Below are 21,272 nucleotides of genomic sequence, written 5' to 3' on the forward strand. Positions count from 1 at the left end.
TAATTTCTTTTTAAATGTGTATAAAGGAAAATAATAAAGATATTAGTATTAATTTTTTTCCAACATTTTTTAGGAGTTACTACCAAAAAAATACCCCTAGACCCAATAATTACCTGCCAAACACTATATCTCTTAATATTATTGATCTAGCACCATTTCTAACATAGTGGTAATAAAGCGTGGATCGTCAACCGCGCATTCGCAGGGTTTTGTCTAAGCTGACACCACACAAAGAAAGGCACAGAATCCCTTGAAGAGGTCGCGATATCTCTATGACACGAAGTAATTCATGGGTTATAGAGAAGCTTGTTACAAACATTCCATTTTATGCAACAATTTTTTTTTGTAGATTTACAATTACTCTCAGGTGACAGACATTATTGTTTTCCTCAAATACATTAAAATTTTAAGTATTAGATAATTCTTATTACTTCATATAAGAATACTTTTAGACTAATAATTTCTCTTTTTTACTATTTATAATGGTCTTTTCAATTTTTTTACATTACTCAAAATTATAAATATAATAATAATATAAACAATTTAATTTAATAAAATATAAATAAATTTAAATATTTAAAATTATTTTATATTTTCAATATTCAATATATTAAGAATTTATAATTTTATGATGTGAAAATAATATGATTATAAAAATATAATTATTTAAAATAATATTAATTTTAAGTTATTAAAAAATACATTAAAAATAATATATTTATCCACGAGACCATAATATTTTTTTCATATTATATTATATTTTATATAAATAAAGATGATTCTTATGAAAATTATTTAAAATTATAAGTTTAATATATCAATTACATATTAAATGTAATTTTTCCTCAAAAGTTAGACAATATAATGATTAAAATATTTCTATGAATTTGCATTCAAGTATTTATAATTTAATATTAAATTTTATTTTTTTAAATATATCACAATGATAATTTGATAAAATATACATTAAACTAATCTTATATTTTTCTAATCAAACATTATAATTTATATTCGTACTAAGTAAACCAAATAAAATAATACATTATTCATATAATAATATTACATTCTAATAATATTATTCTTACCTTCAACCAACAGGGGTTAGTTCAAGTAGTAAGCAGCTTGATATCGCTTAAGCAATGTCTCAAGTTCAAGTCCTTGTGTATGCAAAATATCTCTGTTGGGAGACTCACCTACCAAAATCAAGTGTGCGATGCGAGTTGGTCCAAATTAGTTAAAGCAGAATCTTCAAACCAAGATAATAACTAAAAAAATGTTATTCTTACCTTCATGATTCTCTTTATCATTGCTTTCATCTGTCGAACAAAATATTTCCTTGAAAAAATGAACCCATTTTTTTTTATGGTAAACTACTTCAAATACCACTCATATGTAGGCTCGGGCTCGTTTATGCCACCAATGTTTTAATTTTATCAATTTTAACACTAACATTTAAGTTAATTGCAATTATGACACTTCGCTGTTAATGACTTAACGACACGATGACATGTACCTCTGCGGCGTGACGTAACTGATGTGACTCTCTCACCAAAACGATATCGTTTTGGCATGACTGTGTTGGTACTAAAAAACCTCAAAACGACGTAGTTTTGTTTGAGAAAATTTAATAAATAATGCATTTGAAAGGGTTTTGAACCAATAACTTTTTGAAATAAAGGTTAATATTTAACCACTATGCAAACTTAAATTTTTTGATAAAATTCTATAAACATAATATATTGAGTTAGCATTCCAAAAGTTACTCTAAAAACCCCATGAAATTATTAAAATTCACAATAAACCTTAAAAGAAACTCCTAAATTCCTAAAAATCCCAAAAAAATCATAAACAAATCCGAGCCTAAAGGTGGGTGGTATTTGAAGTAGTTTACCCTAATTTTTAAGTATACTCGTTATAGTTTATTTTATTATAATATATATTATATTGGAAATATGATAATTTAATCATGATGAAAACTATTAATATCAAATTGTCTACTTTTGAATGCATGTAATAAATTTTATTTGACTTATTTTAAATATTTTTAACCACTTAAATATATATAATTTGATTATCAACCCAAAAAAATAAACTTTTAAGATATTGATCTTAATTGCACTAATTAGAAAAATGTTCTTAACCACTTAATTATAAAGTTTACATGATAATATGGAACATTCAGTAAACTAATATAATTAAACTTAAAAATCATTCTGCAGATTTCCAAAATAAAAGGAGCAGAAATTAGACCTCATTTTAAACAATTTCGGTTCATGGACTAAATTGCACATTTTGTAAAACTGGGAAGAAAACATATTCCAAACATCACACTGTTTTCGACTTAAACACGAGATTAACCCTCCTAATGACCGAAAAATTAAACCTAATCACTTATAATATTTTACCAATAATTTTAACACATTAAAATTAAATTAGAATCATTAAAACAACATAAAAATTCAAGATTTTCATGTTATTTAATATACTTTAAAACAAACACTATTGATGTCACTTCTGTTATTGACTCCAAATGAGCATTTAGAACACGCTTCATAGGGAATTAAATCAATAACACAAGCTCAATGCATCAAACTGTTCAAATATATTATGTTATCGACTTCCTAATTTTTTTGGGATTTTTAGAAATTTAGGAGTTTTTTAAGATTCTATGGAATTTAAGGTGTTTTTTTTTTTTGGAATTTTAATAATTTCATGATTTTTTTAGAAATATCTTTTGGAATGTTGATTCATGTTATGTATATTATGTTTATAGAATTATATCAAAATTTAAGTTGGTATGGTGGTTATGTATTAACCTTTATTTTAAAATGTTATGAGTTCAAATCCTTTCAAATGCATTATTTACTAATTTTTTTCAAACAAAACTACGTCGCTTTGAGGTGTTTTTAGCACCAACACAGTCATGCCAAAATGACGTCGTTTTGGTGAGGGTGACATGTCATCTTACCGTTAAGCCATTAACGACGGAATGACATAATTGCAGTTAAGCTTAAACATTAGTGTTAAACTTAACAAAATTGAAACGTTTGTGACATAAACGAGCTCGAACCTAAAGGTGAGTAATATTTGAAGCAATTTACCCCTTTTTTTTTTTTTAAGACTTCTGCCACTGCCAGATCATTGCTCGGGCTTTTGGTCGCTACTTCCATTATTTTCCGGTTCCCTCCTCACAGACGCACTCTTCATAAAAATGAACCATTTTGTAAAGGCGCACTCTCTTTAGAAAAACGAACCATTTTGCAAAGGCTTTCTTTTACTTTTATAAATACGTTAAAAAAATGAACTTACTATTTAATTATCCATTTATTCTTATTTTTATTTTACTCATTCAATTTTTAAATTATACTTAATATTATTATATTATATTTATATTTTAATCATTTATAATTAAATTTGATAATATTTTTAATTAATTAAGTAAAGGTAATTACAAAATAATATTTGTTCTAAATATACTTTCAATCATTTGATAATAAACATCAAACACCAATTTCAAAAATTAAACATTTTATTAAATTAAATTAAAACAATTTAATAAATATTTACTAATATTTTTTAAAAAATATCAAATTAAACTTATTTTAATTTGAAATTTTAATATAATAATAATTTCAAATAAAAATAAAAAATTATTATCATACAAAAATTACAAAACACAACATATTTTTTAATTTCTTTTTAAATGTGTAAAAAGGAAAAATAATAAAGATATTAGTATTAATTTTTTCCTAACATTTTTAGGTGTTTTTACCGAAAAATATCCCTAAACCTAATAATTACCTGCCAGATATCATCTCCGCTAATATTACTGATCTAACACACTTTCTGACACAGTGGCAATAAAGCATGGATCATCAGTCATGCTTTCGTGGGATTTTGTCCGAACTGGTGCCATGTAAGGAAAGACACGTATGGTCATCCCTTGAAGAGGTCGGACATCTCTATAACACGAAGTAATTCATAGGTTATAGAGAAGATTGTTACAAACATTCCATTTGATGCAATAATTTTTTTTGTAGATTTGCAACTAATCTTGGGTGATAGACGTGACCGTTTTGTATCCAAGTTTGAGCTTGTCCCCCGAGCTTAGCAAAAAGTACTCTCAAACGAAAATATATCATTTTAACCAAAGTCGTTACTGATAAATGATGTGCCCCTTTAAGGTCAAATTGATAGTTTCAGCTAAGTTGGTCGTTATGTGTTTGTATCGATATCCACCATCATATGCATTTGTCCACATTTCTTTGTTGATGAGGCTGATCTAAGTGTATCCTTGCTTGTTCTTTCCTCGCAAATCTTGAAGCATGAACTCAAATGTTTCAGGTAATAGTTTGTAACCTGAGCGTCAAATATAGAATTTACTGTTAAGTTTCTATAAAAAAATGAAAATGATTGAGAAATAAAATTAGATATTTTGACATACCCATGTGCACAAGTAATCGACGCTCATCATTCTTCTTGAACTTTCCATGATAGTTAGTAGCAATGTGTCGGATACAATGCCGATGTTGGACATAGGGTGGTTGCCACATTGGAACCAAAAAATCGATTGTTGTTTTGATCTCAACTCCGCGATCTGAAATGACACAAATTTTTTTCCTCATGGCAACATGTAAGCGTAAGTTTATGAGGAAAAAAACCAAAAAATATGTATCTTCTCCTTCAACAAGGGCAAAAACAACTGGAAGAATATTGTGATTACCATCTTTGACAACTGCTAATTGTAAAACTTGTTTGTATTTTCCATACAAGAATATCATCAATTTGGACCATGGGCTTGCAGTATTTTACATCATTAATGCACTGTGGGTAAGTCCAAAAAAGCCGGTAGAATTGGCATCGATCGCGAAGCACTTGATCATTGTAGTATGCATGACAAGTTTCGAAGTCGACCATTGTTCCCTATGTTTAATGAATGAGTTGCAATATATTTTGTATAGGCCAGTTGTACTTTGGAAGCTGGTGTTAAGAACTCACTGAGGGTGGATTCAGTTCATTCGGAGGCATACAAGGTTCTCCGTGGGATAAACAGAGCAGGATATGAAAATGAGCAAGGTTAGATTTTTTTTATGCTGGTACATACCTTATTTCTCTCTATATCTTTTTGTATGACTGATTTTGACATTTAGCGATCTAGGCTCTCTGTTGCAGTTGGTTTTTTAAACCTGTTAATAAAGGAGCAGGCATGAAATGCAAGAGGTTGTAAAAAGGCATGATATGTTACACATTTAATAAATTTTACCAGCATTGTTGTCGTTAAACTGTTTGGACCTAACTAATCATATTCTATACATATACATATGTGGTAGATAGTAGATAAACCAGACAATGTGGTAGATAGTAGATAAACCAGACAAGTTATTCCACTCCACCTATGCTACCGAAACATATACATTTGGACCAACTTCAAGTTCTAGAACCTCAACTGATGCAGACTAATCAATGAGCTTTCTCGTGGAAAGAAAGAATAGGTTATCATCAGATTTCTATCCATTGACTTGCTCAGCTTTATCCTGCCTGATTTAGCTAAATGTCTTGTTGTCACGATGCCAGATTCTGTGATGGAGGATAACAATGCAGCCACCGCACAGAAAGGCAATCCAAAGAAAGAGTTAGAGAAAAAGGTTTGTGATCTTTAAATTCAACGAAATATCTATCTCAAACAATATATTAATGGTGTCTATATATGCAGATGTCACCTTTATCAACATTGGAATCTTCTTTTGAGGCTCTTAATGTAAAAAAAATTTGATGGTAATCACACATACCAACAATCTTGATTCCAGTATGAGGCACAAGCTTTGGTTATGACACTATCTGTTTGTTTTCAGTTGCCTTTGTTGTGGATCCTCTATACCATCAAACATCCGCCCAATTTGATGAAGGTGGAGCCAAAGGTCTTTTGTTGAATAATCTTGGTGTTTATGCTGGATGTCGGGTTCTCTTTGATTCATTTGAAGTGCCAGGGAGGGAAATACCTTGTTCAAATCAACACGATGTATCTGAAACAATTGATTTATCTTTTGCTGAAGGTTTGATTTTGGTTTTCTCTGGCTTGTTTTGACATCTTTATTTGAGAAAAGTAGGTTTCATTATTACTTTCATTCTTTGATCTATTTACAGAATACCTTGAGCGTATGGTATTGAACATGCAAGCAAAGGATGAAATTTCACCGACTCTCAAGAATATAGTCAATCAATTTGATGAAGATAACAAAAGGCCACCGGATAACTTTTCCAGCAGAAAGAGACCAGCAGACCAAGCTGATACTATAAATAATTAAAATGAGTTCAATGGTGTTGCATCTGAGAGTTATAAATCTGATGGTTTTGATCATGATGACCAGCCAAGCATTGTCAATGAGGAATTTAATGGAGTGGAGCCTTCTTTCATGAGTTATCATGAGGTTTAACATATTTCCTTCTCTTAATAGTTTAAAGTGGTTAAGAATATAATTGTCTGCTTGTTATTCATAAACTGTAATTGAATTCCACAGGATAAAGAGCAATTTTCTTTCAACAATCCCGATGCAGATGACAGATTTGAAGAAGTTGATGAAAATTTCTTTTTTGGCTTGGGATTTCCTTTGAAACAAAATGCTTGGGCAGGTCCTGATCATTGGAAATATCGAAAAACTAAAGGTACATGTCATGGAGCTAGTGACAGGTGCTATATTTTATTGACATTTTTACCTTTCATGGTTCAATAACATAATTTTGTGTGTTGAATACCATAGGTTCCAAGGATGTCTCTAACGAAGAAAATGCAGCGACTTTAACAACAAAGAAAACCAGAAATAAGAAACAAACTGAGCCTGATATTGATTTCACAAAAGCCTCGGATAATGAAGTGCCAGATATCTTTGCTCCTCCAAAAAATCTGAAGTCATTACTGCTACCTTCAAGCAGAGCAACTTGTAATACAAAGCTTCCCGAAGATTGCCACTATCAGCCTGAGGATCTTGTCAAATTGTTTCTTTTACCAGATTTGATGGTAATGTGTGATCACAAGTTTGCTACTAAAATATGACTTGGTCAAATGTTTTTCTCATTATTTGATTTTTCTCTTAATGAGAGACATTCTTTTGTAGTGCCTTGGAAGGAGGAGAAGTAAGTTGTCAGGTAATTCTCTCATAGATACTTTTCAAATGGTAGTATTTTCCTTGAGTGTTTGTGAACTGCCAATCAGTCTATTATCTTTCTCATGTTTATAGGACCAACATTGTAGTCTGTCATATTTCGCTAGTTGTTTCTTGAAAAAAAAAAATCTCACATCATGATGGATGGAGTTCACTTGTCTAAATGAGTTAAAGCTAAAAAGCTGGTTTTTAAACTTATTCTTTTCAGCTCACGATTGCATATTTTGATATTTCCTTTTTGGAACTTTTCTTCTTAATGGTTTCTTCTCGTTTTGCTTCTAATAGATTACATCTTGTATCGAGGCCAAAAGAAGGGATCTTGTTTCAATGTATCTATTGATGATAAAATGTATAACATTTACTGATGTGCTATGGTGTAGTTTTTATATTCCCATCTTACTTGATTTTCGGATGATTCAAGGGAACAGTGTGATGATTATGATCCACAGCCATCCTGGGAAGAGCAAGGTGCATTTGGTGGTTTTTATGATGAAGTTGATCATAGCGATGTTGATGACTCTGGCATGCTTGTTTCTCAGCCTTGACAGGTTGTTCTTTCAGCCTTTATTTCTGGTGTTTCTCCATGCTAGCCCTTGATGGTGCCCTCTAGATTGAAACAAGTAGTTGTAGTGACATATTTTATTTTATTAATTACAACCTTAACTACTGCTTTGAGACTTCAGATAATAGGCCCTGAGATGGGTTATTTGTAATTTAAGATTTATCTCATACATGAAATATGTAGTTAAATGTTAATTCTTTTATGGCTCTCACTTCTGCTATCTCATTTTCAGGTTGGTAAAATTGAAGTTCAGTATGACGACATCTAAACAAGTTGATGTCCAAGCTCTGAAAGAAACTCTTTGGGACCAGATACTACAATCTCAAGAAACATCATCAGGTACCAATTTTCTTTTTCTTTTTGTAACACTGTTTTAAAAATAATCATGATAGTCATCTTAATATCCTTATTGCTCACTTAGTAAATGGTTAAGAGTCTCTCCAAATAGGCTGCACCTGGAGGCACTCAAATTCATCTGTACTTTTTGCACCATTAGCGGTGCAAACACACACAAAAAAAGTAACGAAACTCGTAAAAGGAATATGGAGAGGATATAAAAATGGCGAGTTCTATAGAATGAAGCTTAAAAGAAGCATCATGTTTAATGGAGAGGAAAAAAATAAAGCAGGAAAATGAAATGAGAACTTGGTTTTGGTTACCTAGAAATTTTCTTTCACTGTGATAATCTAGCATCGATGCTGTTGGAGTCAATTTGATTGTTGGTCATTAAACGAGGTCCGGAGGCACTCACCGCTTTGTTATTGAGGTGAATCTTAAGTTTTGACAACAAAAACCGGCCAATAAAATTGCTATACAGGGCCTTAAGTTGAGAATTTTAACTTTCGACATGTTTTTCTTTTGTGAAGAGCCCTGAAGAAACGCTATCATTAAAGCATCTATTGGCAAGCTTTCCTGCTGATTGTAAAGCTGCTGCAACAACCAGGGAGATCTCCCCTCATCTGTGTTTCATATGCCTGCTACATTTGGCTAATGAGCACGGACTGTGCATCCATGGTCGCCCCAACATGGAGGATCTTGCTATACAATTTCCTCACTAGGGAAAGCACACAATTGAAGCTTTAGTTCATCTCTGAAAACTCAATAATGTTTGTATAATTTGTTTGTTAAACCAGATAGCTCTAGCTCGGCAACAACTGTGTTTCTGGGCTTCTGACACTGTTGTAAACCTCATCTTCTTCATACTTCTAAGTAGGATGATTAGAATTTTCACTTCAGCACGCAAGAAATTGATGCTCTGTACCTCAGAATCCAACATTTTTTCAGAACTGTTGATTTTTGCAATATAAAGATCATTGTTGAGTGTTTTTTTTTGTCAATCGGTGGAGGCATTTTAATTACAAGAATTTCGATATGATGCTGAATTTTTTTTATCACAATAAAACATTGAGATAAGACAATTGTGATATCATAATTGAAAGTGATGTCTTGAACGGGAAAAGAAGGATTCAATTCCAAAATTAGAGATCAAATTTCCCAAGTTGAATAATTAAAAGATGAAGATTGTTAGGTTTAAATGAGGTGAAAAGATCCTCAACGCTCAATAGAACTAAACAAGTTTTACATTCCAAACTAATTATTTTTCTACAACACAAATCACAATCACTTTTAAGAGTCTTACAAGAATGCCAAAATTATTAAAAAGGGTCTTACAAGAGCAACAGCTCACCCAAAACTCCAACATCTTCGAGTGGAATTACGAAACACAAGGGTAACTATACTTAAAAGATCAAACATGAACTTAATTAGACAACCTATAGGATTAACTCTGGAATTCTTGACTATAGGACCGGTTTTGCGGCAATAAGTCACTCTAGAATCAACATGCATAGCACTGAGAAGGTGAAAAAGGAAATATATTTTCTAATAGTTCGTTTACGAGGCCATGCGGATCATTCAGGCAGCTTGGACATTACCTTGAGAGTTTGTATGAGATTTAGCAACCCCTTCTTTCCACCCTTTTTGACGAGCTCTTGTCTCCCACATCGCTGTCAATTTCTTCTGAGCCGCCAGTGCTGCTTCGGCTTTCTCCCTTGCTTCTTCACATGTTTCCATACCTGAACTGCACTTGTCTGCTTCCTTTTGATACTGTGATGCTATCTTCTTAGCCTCAAGTAATGCCATGTCGGCCCGTTGCTGACTTTCCAGAGCTTCAGCTTCTCTTAGCTTCAGTTCTTCTGTCAGAAGTTCTGCAAAGTTCTTTTCAGTATCCTCGTTCACCTCCGGATCATGCTTCGCACAATCTGCAGAATATTTAACTACAACCTTCAATACACCGACTGTATAAAAGAACCAGATAGACTAGCATTACCCAGGAATAAATAGTTTAATTCATAATTCATACATACTCAGATAGACTAGCATTACCCAGGAATAAATAGTTTAGCTCATAATTCATACATACTCAGATAGACTCGCATTACCCAGGAATAAATAGTTTAGTTCATAATTCATACATACTCAGATAGACTAGCATTACCCAGGAATAAATAGTTTAGTTCATAATTCATACATGCAAAAAGGCATAACATTCAAAGAAACAAATGTGGAACCCGGTGATAACCATTCTCTAACTTTTCCAAACAAACTCTTCCAAAGATCACAAATTTTCTTCGAATTAAGTTATTTAGTTCCATATTCCAATAAATATAGAAAGTGGAAAACTGACCTACTAAGGAAGCATTACTCAGTCCTGCACAGATTAAAGACAGAAACAAAAAATTAGCATAGATTTCGACCAATAAAAAAAGAAAGAAATAAACAGTATATTTGCAGAGCAAGTAGCAAAGGAATGATAATAGAAAACAATAATTATCGGAAGAGTCCCATGAAGAAAATAGATAACAAAGAACATAAAGAACTTCACTCAACATATGTGAGCACACATAAAAATGAAGGCATTAAGTTCCAACTTTCAACAATTAGATGCATAATTACAAAACATGGGTGTAGTCTTTTCCCCCTAAAATTAATCCATAACAGAATCAACATTTAAAAATGTAACCAAGTAAAAAGATAACGCCTTCGGGGGATAATCACACATTGGCTCAATCGCACATGCATGAAGTACTCTGGAAAAACAAATTGATTTCAGATCCAACCAAATCGTGTTGTTTACTACTACGGTGTAATTTTGAGCTTGTGAAATTGATGAAATCGTAGATAAATCAAATGAAAAAAGCTGAACAAATGAGATCTAACCCAGATCTGGAAATACCTTCAGGGATTGCGAGAAGCGGCTGAGAAGAGCAGTCACAGAGGCAGGGTGGGCAAGTGTTGGATGTGCGGCTGACGGCGGCTAAGCCTTCCATGAGGTGCCAGTACAGTGGCGGACCAACAATGTAGCCGAACAAACACAGGCCCAATAAACCCAACCCCACCTTCACCGCCGCCGCATGGTTGACCGCCATCTCTTTTTATCGGTCACTAATTTTGGGTTCACTGGGAAATCGAAATGGAGATAGATTTTGCCAAAATCTTATAGATTCAAAGGCTAGTTTGAGGTAAAATTCGGCAAATGTCAAATCTTCTTTGACTTCGTTGTTTCCCAAAAAAAAATCTGCTTTGACGGTCGTTATTTTTACAATCACTTAACCGAGCGACAAAACGCGTAGGATCATGGCTGGCAAGTAGTTTTGGTGTACTTAAAAAATATGATATTAGAAATGTTAATATTTTTTTAATATTTTTAGAAGATTGTTACTTAAGATTTTATTTTTTTATATTAAATATTAATTTAGTTACTTAAAATATATATTTTTTATATTAATATTTTTAGTAGATAAAATAATATTTTAGGTAGCGTTTAATATTAATATTTTCGGTAAAAAAATAATATTTTAGATAGCGTTATATCGAAAATATTAAAAAAACATTAATATTTCGGGTAGCGTATTTTCTTAGTTTTATATTAGCCTATCTTTCGTTAGACATTCTTATGTGTCAAGACTCGTACGAGGGAAGATATTAAATTAAAATATTTAGGTTTTAATATAACAAAAGCCCTCTGAACTTGAGAATTGATCTTAAAGTGGTACCTAAAAATTTTCTTTTGCACACTTTAATACCTATATTCGACAATCATTCTTAAAGTGGTATCTATAATTAAAATTATTTTTTTCTACTCAATATACAAATTTGTGCTTGGACTTAATGAAATTCTCCAATTAGTACTTGATGTTGATTTGGTATTTCAACAATCAGTCAAATTATAATATGTGACATTCAACGATATCTGTTAGATTTGTCTAGAAATTAAGTTGGCAAGTTGGAAATTTCATCTTGGTTGGTGGCCAAACTTTGAACATGTGAATTTCATATTTGGTGGCTAACTTGTACACATTGGAAAATTCTTTGGTAGGTGGCCAAACTTTGAACATATTGTTCTTGAAACTCGACTATAAATAGGCCTAAGTATTTCCATTAGAAATCATCCCAAAAACAAGTTCTCTCTTCCTCTTGTATTTTTCATTCTCCCACTTTGGGAATTCCAAAGAATTCCATTTGTTGTAATATTGGCGATATAGTGAAGTTATCATCCGGTGTGGTGCCCGAGGAGTAGACGATATTCTCGTCGAACCTCGTAAATTTGGTGTGTTCTCTCCTTTATTGTTTTTTATTCGGTTCTTTTCCATTGTGTTTCGATATTCAATAGTTTGACAGGTTTATTCGTTGTGCAACCTTTGGTGGTTTTAATCTTGACATTTTAGGTCAATTTTAAAACTACGTTCGTGTGGGAAATAACCCGTTTTCCCCAACAATTGGCATCAGAGCTTCGGTTGAGGTTATCCTGGTGATTCCGTTGCTGAAAAGATACAGTTCGTGATATTGAATATTGTTCGTTAGAATTAAAATGCCAAAATACGGATCAGTTGAGACATCAAGCTCTTCATCTGGACCGGTGAGGAGGGTGATGTCAAATACAAATTTCTCGGTGGAGTTGTTCGATGGATCCAGTCATTTTGGCATGTGGCAAGGCGAGGTGTTAGACGCTTTATTCCAACAAGGTATAGACATCGCCATTGAGGAAGAAAAGCCCGAATATATGGAGGAGAAAGAATGGGGAACAATTAATCGTTTGGCGTGCAGCACGATTCGATCTTGTCTTTCCAGGGAGCAGAAGTATGGCTACAAGAACGAGATTTCTGCAAGTAAGATGTGGAAAGCTTTGGAGGAAAAATTCCTGAAGAAAAGCTCTCAGAATCGTCTCCACATGAAGAAAAGATTGTTCAGATTTGATTATCAACCAGGCATCAGTATGAATGAACACATCACTGTGTTCAATGAGCTAGTGGAAGACTTGTTGGGCATGGATGAAACCTTCAAAGATGAAGATTTGGCTTTGATGTTGTTGTCATCTCTTCCAGATGAATTTGAGCACCTTGAGACAACGTTACTTCATGGTAAGGATAATGTTACCCTTAAAGATGTAACTGCTGCTTTGTATAGTTATGAACCCAGGAAGAAAACCAAGAAGGAGAGCAAGTACGAAGCAGCAGAGGCCATGGTGGCAAGAGGTCGCTCGAAAAGTCAAAAGCCAAAGCGGAGAGGGAGATCAAAGTCGAAGTCCAGACTGGGAAAATATGAATGTGCTTTTTGTCATGAGAAAGGCCATTGGAAGAAAGATTGTCCGAAGCTTAAGAAGAAAGGAAAAGCTGCTCCATATGCATGTGTTGCAGAGCATGATGCACATGACTCTGACATATCATTGGTTGCTTCATCAATAACATTCCATTCCGATGAGTGGATATTAGATTCGGGTTGCACCTATCATATGTCCCCTAATCGGGAGTGGTTCTCCGATTTAGTGGAACTAATGCAGGAGTTGTTTATATGGGCAATGACAATGCCTGTAAAACTGTTGTGATAGGTTCAATTCGATTGAATAATCAAGATGGATCAACTAGAGTTCTGACGGATGTCCGATACGTGCCCAGTTTGAAGAAAAATCTCATCTCGTTGGGAGCCTTAGAATCCAAAGGCTCAGTAGTCACTATGAGAGATGGAGTTTTAAAAGTCACATATGGCGCACTTGTGATGATGAAGGGCATTAGGAAAAATAATTTGTATTACTACCAAGGTAGTACAATTATTGGAGCAGTTGCAGCAGCTTTCGGAGGTGATGATTTAGACGCAACCCAGTTGTGGCATATGCGGTTCGGACATGCTGGAGAGAAATCCTTGCAAATTCTGGCAAAGAAAGGATTGTTGAAAGGTGCAAAGGCTTTCCAATTGAACTTTTGCGAGCATTGTGTTCTGGGAAAGCAGAAGAGAGTGAAGTTTGGCACCACTATACATAATACAAAAAGTATTGTAGATTATATTCACTCAGATGTATGGGGTCCTTCAAAGACATCGTCTTTGGGAGGAAACCATTATTTTGTAACTTTTGTAGATGACTTTTCCAGAAGAGTTTGGGTGTATCCGATGAAGTCTAAAGATGAAGTGCTTCAAATTTTCCTGAAATGGAAAAATATGATCGAGAACCAGACTGGTAGAAAGATCAAACGTCTTAGGATGGACAATGGAGGGGAATATAAAATTGACCCATTCTTTGACGTTTGCCATGAGTATGATATTGTTCGACACTTCACTGTTAGACATACACCACAACAGAATGGGGTGGCAGAGCGTATGAATCGAACACTATTGGAGAAAGTTCGATGTATGTTGTCTAATGCTGGGTTAGGCAAGGCATTTTGGGATGAGGCTGTGACATATGCTGGCCATCTCATTAATCGTCTGCCGTCATCAGCGATAGGAGGAAAAACACCATTGGAGGTATGGTCTGGAAAACCTGTTACTGATTATGATTTCTTACATGTATTTGGATCCACTGCTTATTATCATGTGAAGGAATCCAAGCTTGATCCGAGAGCAAATAAGGCTCTCTTTATGGGAATCACCCATGGAGTGAAGGGATTCCGCCTTTGGTGTTTAGACACCAAGAAGGTAATTTTTAGCAGAGATGTTGCCTTTGATGAATCTGCCCTAGTAAAGAAGGTAATAAGTGAAGCTGTCCAGACAAGTAGTACTCCGCAGCAGGTGGAGCATACTCCAAAACATGTGGAGTTTCAGCAGACGATGATCCCAGAAGTTGATGCGACTGATTCTTCAACTCCAATAGAAGAATCAGAAGATAAAGAGGTTCAAACCCAAGAACCATTGGAGACACCAGAAACACTTGCAGTTACAAGGCCAATGAGAGAAATTCGTAGACCTGCTCGATTTATTGATATGGTGGCCTATGCTCTTCCAGTTGTTGATGATGATATCCCTATCACTTACCAAGAAGCAATACAAAGCTTGGAAAGTGATAAGTGCAAAAGTGCCATGGATAAAGAAATGCAATCTCTCCAAAAGAACAACACTTGGAAACTGGCACAATTACCGAAAGGTAAAAGAGCCATTGGATGCAAGTGGGTATTTGTAAAGAAAGATGGATCTCATAACAAGAAATATGTTCGCTACAAGGCACGGTTGGTAGCTAAAGGCTACGCTCAAAAGGAGGGAATCGACTACAATAAAGTATTTTCCTCTGTTGTGAAGCATTCATCCATTAGAATATTGTTGGCCTTGGTAGCACAGTTGAATTTGGAGCTAGCTCAACTTGATGTAAAGACGACTTTCTTGCTCGGTGATTTAGAAGAGGAGATCTATATGACACAGCCAGAATGATACAAAGATGGTGGTCGTGAGAAATGCGTTTGTAAGCTGAAAAAATCGCTATATGGATTGAAGCAATCTTCGAGGCAGTGGTACAAGCGATTTGATAGCTTTATGAGGAGGCAAAAGTATACTAGAAGCAAATATGATCATTGTGTGTATTTGCAAAAGCTCAAAGATGGATCTTTCATTTATCTTCTCTTGTACGTTGACGATATGTTGATCGCTTCGAAGAGTCAAAAGGAGATAGACAAATTAAAGGCTCAGTTGAATCAAGAGTTTGAGATGAAAGATCTAGGTGAGGCCAAGAAGATTCTTGGTATGGAGATAAGCAGGAATAGACAGAGAGGGAAGCTTTGTTTAACACATAAGCAGTATCTGAGAAAGGTATTACAATGTTTTGGCATGAATGAAAATACCAAACATGTAAGTATCCCATTGGCTTCTCATTTGAAACTTAGTTCTCAATTATCTCCTAAAACTAACGAAGAACGAGTGTATATGGCAAAAGTTCCATATGCTAATGCAGTTGGGAGCTTGATGTATGCAATGGTGTGTACGCGTCCTGACATTTCACAAGCAGTTGGAGTTGTGAGCAGGTACATGCATTATCCTGGAGAAGGACATTGGCAAGATGTGAAATGGATTCTACGGTATCTCCAACAAGCCGTGGATATTGGTTTAGTTTTTGAACAGGGTGAAACACTTGGTCAGTGTATGGTTGGATATGCTGATTCCGATTATGCTGGTGATTTGGATAAGCGTCGATCAACTACTGGGTATTTGTTTACTCTTGCTAAAGCCCCAGTAAGTTGGAAGTCTACATTGCAATCTACGGTGGCCTTGTCTACTACAGAGGCATAATACATGGCAGTTTCAGAGGCTGTAACGGAAGCAATTTGGCTTAACGGGTTGGGAGTTGTTCAAAGTCACATTAGTCTCTATTGTGACAGTCAGAGTGCTATTCACTTAGCGAAAAATCAAGTCTACCATTCAAGGACTAAGCATATCGACGTGAGGTATCACTTTGTGCGGGAGATCTTTGAAGAAGGAAAGATTCTACTTCAGAAAATTGCGACATCAGAAAATCCTGCAGATATGATGACCAAGGTGGTAACAGTAATCAAGTTCAATCATTGTTTGAACTTGATTAACATCCTGAAAGTATGAACACCTTCGGGTGTGTGGCGCTTGTGAGCGCAATTAGAGGCACTACAAATTTGGGGAGTTGAAGAAGTTGAGTAGGCTTGGTAATTTCAAGCGAAGGTGGAGATTTGTTAGATCTGTCTAGAAATTAAGTTGGCAAGTTGGAAATTTCATCTTGGTTGGTGGCCAACTTATTAGAAATTTCATCTTGGTTGGTGGCCAAACTTTGAACATGTGAATTTCATATTTGGTGGCTAACTTGTACACATTGGAAAATTCTTTGGTAGGTGGCCAAACTTTGAACATATTGTTCTTGAAACTCAACTATAAATAGGCCTAAGTATTTCCATTAGAAATCATCCCAAAAACAAGTTATCTCTTCCTCTTGTATTCTTCATTCTCCCACTTTGGGAATTCCAAAGAATTCCATTTGTTGTAATATTGGCGATATAGTGAAGTTATCATCCGGTGTGGTGCCCGAGGAGTAGACGATATTCTCGTCGAACCTCATAAATTTGGTGTGTTCTCTCATTTATTGTTTTTTATTCGGTTATTTTCCATTGTGTTTCGATATTCAATAGTTTGACAGGTTTATCCGCTGTGCAACCTTTGGTGGTTTTAATCTTGACATTTTAGGTTAATTTTAAAACTACGTTCGTGTGGGAAATAACCCGTTTTCCCCAACAATATCATCATTTTGATTGGTCAATATTAGATCAACAACATAATTGGTTGTCGAAATCCCAAGTTAACAAATGTATCGATTTGAGAATTCTTTACAAATGTAGGTGTCGATTTGATAAAAAGAAATGTCCAAATTGGAAACTTGTCAAGTTCATGTACCAATTTATTTAATAAACCTTTATTGTTTAAAATGGTTAATATAGTAAACTAAGGTTTATTGCCACGTTGAAGTACTAAAGTGGTATTAAAAAAAGGTATGGGCACCACTTTGAGAACAATTTTTAAGTTTAGGTACAAAGTGATCTAAGGATCTGTTTATTTGGTCGAAAACAATTTACAAAAATTATTTTCCCCGTTTTCCCGTGTTTAGTTTAAAGAAAAGTAGTTGATGAAAGTAAAATGTTTTACGGTCAAAAGAAAACAATCCCTTTTTCCCGTAAAACAACTTAACGATCTTGAGAATGGTAAGTCGTTTTCCAATTTGACCTTCAAAGATCTTATCCAAAATCATTAGATCAAATATCATCGCCGACTTCTCACCGGCGACATTTTTGTGGCCAACATTCATCTTCTCAGGTAACAAAATCCCCTTTTTATAATTTCAGATTTATGCCTCCATGTTTTTATCTCAAATCGATTCTTCCGTCCAACGTCTCACCTCTCTCGTTTCACAGCCTATTAACTCTATCTTCACCTGATCAATCTCATAATACCCTATTCGTCGATGTTTTTAGTCCCTTCTCCATCGGGTTAGCCAAAAAGCTTTCACGATTGAGTCATATGTTATATTTTCCCTTCTTTCTGAGTGGTTGTGAACCAAAATACAAGATTGAGTTCTATTTGAAGACTCTCTCTATCATCCCGTAAGTAGCAGTCGAATTTAAATACTTATTGTTCTTTAATCCTAGGTTTGATCCTATTACACTTTGCATTCTGTCTTAGTTACTGATTTTTTGACAAATCTATCTCATGAAGAGTTGTTTTAAACATGAAAAAGGAATTTAATTTGGATCTCGTCCTTTTAAAACCTTAGTACATGATGAATTTGTATAATGAATTTCTATGATAGTGTCTTTTATGAAGTTTTGAAGCATCTGAATGGTCATTTAGGCTTTATGTTGATTAATCAACCTAAAAGCATTCAGTAATAGACGAAAAACACGATATTTAAAAAATGTAGAATAACAATACCTGATTTTTTTTTCACCACCAAAGATTTCACTCAACGAGTAAAATTTATAAATAGTGAAAATATTTTACTGTATACCTTAGTGTGTGAGCAGGAATTCAAATAAACTAGCATACTTTTATCTAACAAAACACTTCAGCATAATGATTTATTTTATACGTTTGAATGCTTGAAAAAAATTTATATAGAAACTGAAGTGGTTGTGCTTAAACCATGAGAGGATTGAAACTTGATACTGTTTCTATGAAAGATGTTTATAATGGTATAAAAACAATGAAAATCTTGTGGTGTCTTGACCTTGTCATAGTTGGGCACATAGAGTTAGAAGGTTGGTTTTCTTTACAGTGTGAATTGTAAAACCATCAATTTCCAACTAAATCTGTCAATTTTAATGATTCAATATTACAGTGCCTGCCAATTTTAATGATTCAATATTACAGTGCCTGAAACATTTTGTAGGATGATGATCAGGAATCGAAGAATTCGAGTTGATGATTTTTTTGCCTAAGATTGAGAAAATGAAGACAGTAAAATCAATAACACTAGTAGCATGATAGTAAAATTCGAGGGTTAAACTAAAGACTCCTCATGAACTGCTGGAAGTACTAAAAGATTGATGCTTTATCAGAGTGAGCATTTGGTTCCAACACACATTGTTTGTTTGATGTTCCCTATATTGAGTTGATGATGTTGTCATTGAACATTAATGCAAAGAAAAGGAATGCTTTGTTCTTCCTTGGAATAAATGTACAACATAACTCGTATCTTCTTCTGGTGTTTATATTGTGAGCTCTGTTTTTGTGCAACAAAAAGGTTGATGGTCTTATTTATGAATTTTACTATCAAAAGCAATTGTGGCAACTTCATATGGAATATGATAAGGTAGTTTTTTTTATTGAATTTAAGGTGCTCATATTTACATTAGACTCGTATTTTTTTACTAGGGTGTGAGTTCTTTCTGTAATGTATCCTTTAGCGATGTGGAATATCATTATTTTCTAAAATGAATTGCACAAAATATGACAAACATGCTCAATCAGCAGAACTTGTTATGGATACTCAACCAGTCAACCTGCCATGTACGTTTTTTATGATTTTGGAATTGTTGCAGGTGGTTCAAGAATTTTTCTTAGGTGTATATTGTCACGCCCCCAGAACTTCGACGCCTCAAACCGTCGGAATATCAGAGTCAAGGTCTGACGGGTCGTGCGGCCTTAGACGCTCCTTGGTCTTCTCGGCGACTAAGTAAGCCTTACCCAAGCCTAGTGAGTGTGCAAACTCACAAAGGTTGGAACCAAGCCCTCAAGGCTTCGGATTGCGGAAGCTTTAAAATACCAAGGTGGCTACTTGGAGCCACAAGGTCGGACTATCGTGTGGAAGTGCTAACACGAAGGTGGCTACTCCTGGCCACCAAGAACAAAGAACTAAGAACTCAGAAAGAATAGAGCAAATGCCTCAGAGCTTTATTACTCTCTCACAAAGAGAAGAATAGAATTGGGTGCTTACAAATGAGGAGGAGAGCTTTTTATTTATAGGGGAGCTCCCTCTCAATCGATGGCTAAGATCGTTTTACATGAAGGGCTAGGATTGATTCCCACCTAACCCAATCCCTTAAATCAAGGAAATCCCACCTAACATTATCCTTCTAGAATCCTCCAAGGAACGGGTCAGATCTGATGGTTCTGGGCAAGTCCAATAGTCTGTATAATTCTCTTACAGATATCTGCTCACATGTCTCGGTTCGAATCCACGAGCCTTGACAACACTGCCCCCATCGCCATCGTCGCTCCTCTTGGACGCCTCAGAATAGATCCTTCACGGACTTGTTAAGCATTCTCCAAGAATTGGCTAAGTCTGGTGGTCACGGTAAGCCCGATTCTCAGTATTGAACCTCTTGGTGGACGCTTACACCAATGTCTCGGACCCAAGTTTCTAGCCCGTGACATTCTCCCCCACCGAACCTAGCGACGCCCTCGTCGCTGCACTTGACGATCCTGGGCAACACCATCTTGGAAACTCTTCAGTGCCTTGGTTTGTCGCGGTTCTCCCATACGAACTGCTTGCCTTGGCTTTTTCCTCGTGTAACTTCGCGATCTTTTGCGCCATACTTCACATCAACTTGGTTGCCTTTCGACGCCTCTGCTTGCTCACGTCACCCCATAAGGACTCGGCCTCCCATAATGGTTGTGCTTGCTTCGGATCTTGCCGCCAAATGATAAAATGGGCTAACACGCCCACAAGTGCATCTCTTCCGTAGGAACTCCTTCCTACAAGTCTTGATTTGCCTCGACTTGGACCTCCTTGTCCCTTGTGGCAAAGTCTTGGATCCCATCCAAACTTTGTTCCATCCGCGTTAAGAGTTAGGTCTTGGCCGACCTACACTCACTTAAAGTTGCAAATCAAGCTCACAAGAACACAAGAATAGTGTTGAGATGTACCTTCCCCTCTGATTAGTTGCCATTTACTCAAAATTTTTGCGTCAGCCCTTCTTGCTCCATGAAGTCTGACACTCCCCGCATTGAACCATTGTCATTGAGTTCTTTGCGTCATCATGCATCAACACTTTCTCACGGCAAAGTCCGATGCCCTTCCTCGCATCCTCCCTTCTAACACGAAGGTTGGAGCTCGCTTCCCACCTTTGAAATGGGTGGTGTCTCCACGGTTGCCTTGTCCCTCAACATCTTGGCCTTCTTCGACTCTTGTCTACGAGTCTTTGAAGGATTGTTCCTCTCTTGAACATCCTCGGTAAGCCCTTGTCTCGACTCCTTGGACATGGTCAACTCGGTCTGTCCTTGGCCTCTACTTGCTTTGGCAGAAATGAACCGTATTGAGCCAAGTCGCAACGCCC

General features: G+C 35.2%; 1 protein-coding gene and 1 pseudogene across 2 annotated transcripts; one reads left to right on the plus strand and one right to left on the minus strand.

Moving 5' to 3' along the window:
• Positions 1–3,867: 3,867 nt before the first annotated feature.
• On the plus strand, positions 3,868–7,110 carry LOC120154068 (annotated as a pseudogene).
• Positions 7,111–9,619: 2,509 nt separating this feature from the next.
• Positions 9,620–11,293, minus strand: LOC120153661. Of its 2 annotated transcripts, XM_039165572.1 has the most exons (3): positions 10,958–11,293; positions 10,409–10,432; positions 9,620–9,983 (listed from the first exon to the last, which is right to left on the minus strand). In XM_039165572.1, the coding sequence occupies exons 1-3, from the start codon at positions 11,148–11,150 to the stop codon at positions 9,637–9,639; spliced, it is 564 nt and encodes a 187-aa protein (XP_039021503.1). In that variant the 5' UTR covers positions 11,151–11,293; the 3' UTR covers positions 9,620–9,636. The 2 variants fall into 2 exon arrangements, with proteins under 2 accessions (XP_039021503.1, XP_039021504.1); XM_039165573.1 differs by lacking the exons at positions 10,409–10,432; positions 10,958–11,293 and adding an exon at positions 10,201–10,376 and having other exon boundaries at positions 9,620–10,033.
• Positions 11,294–21,272: the final 9,979 nt, after the last annotated feature.

The sequence above is a fragment of the Hibiscus syriacus genome, unplaced genomic scaffold (genome assembly GCF_006381635.1).
Source record: "Hibiscus syriacus cultivar Baekdansim isolate YM2019G1 unplaced genomic scaffold, ASM638163v2 tig00111105_pilon, whole genome shotgun sequence".
Classification (NCBI taxonomy): Eukaryota; Viridiplantae; Streptophyta; class Magnoliopsida; order Malvales; family Malvaceae; genus Hibiscus; species Hibiscus syriacus.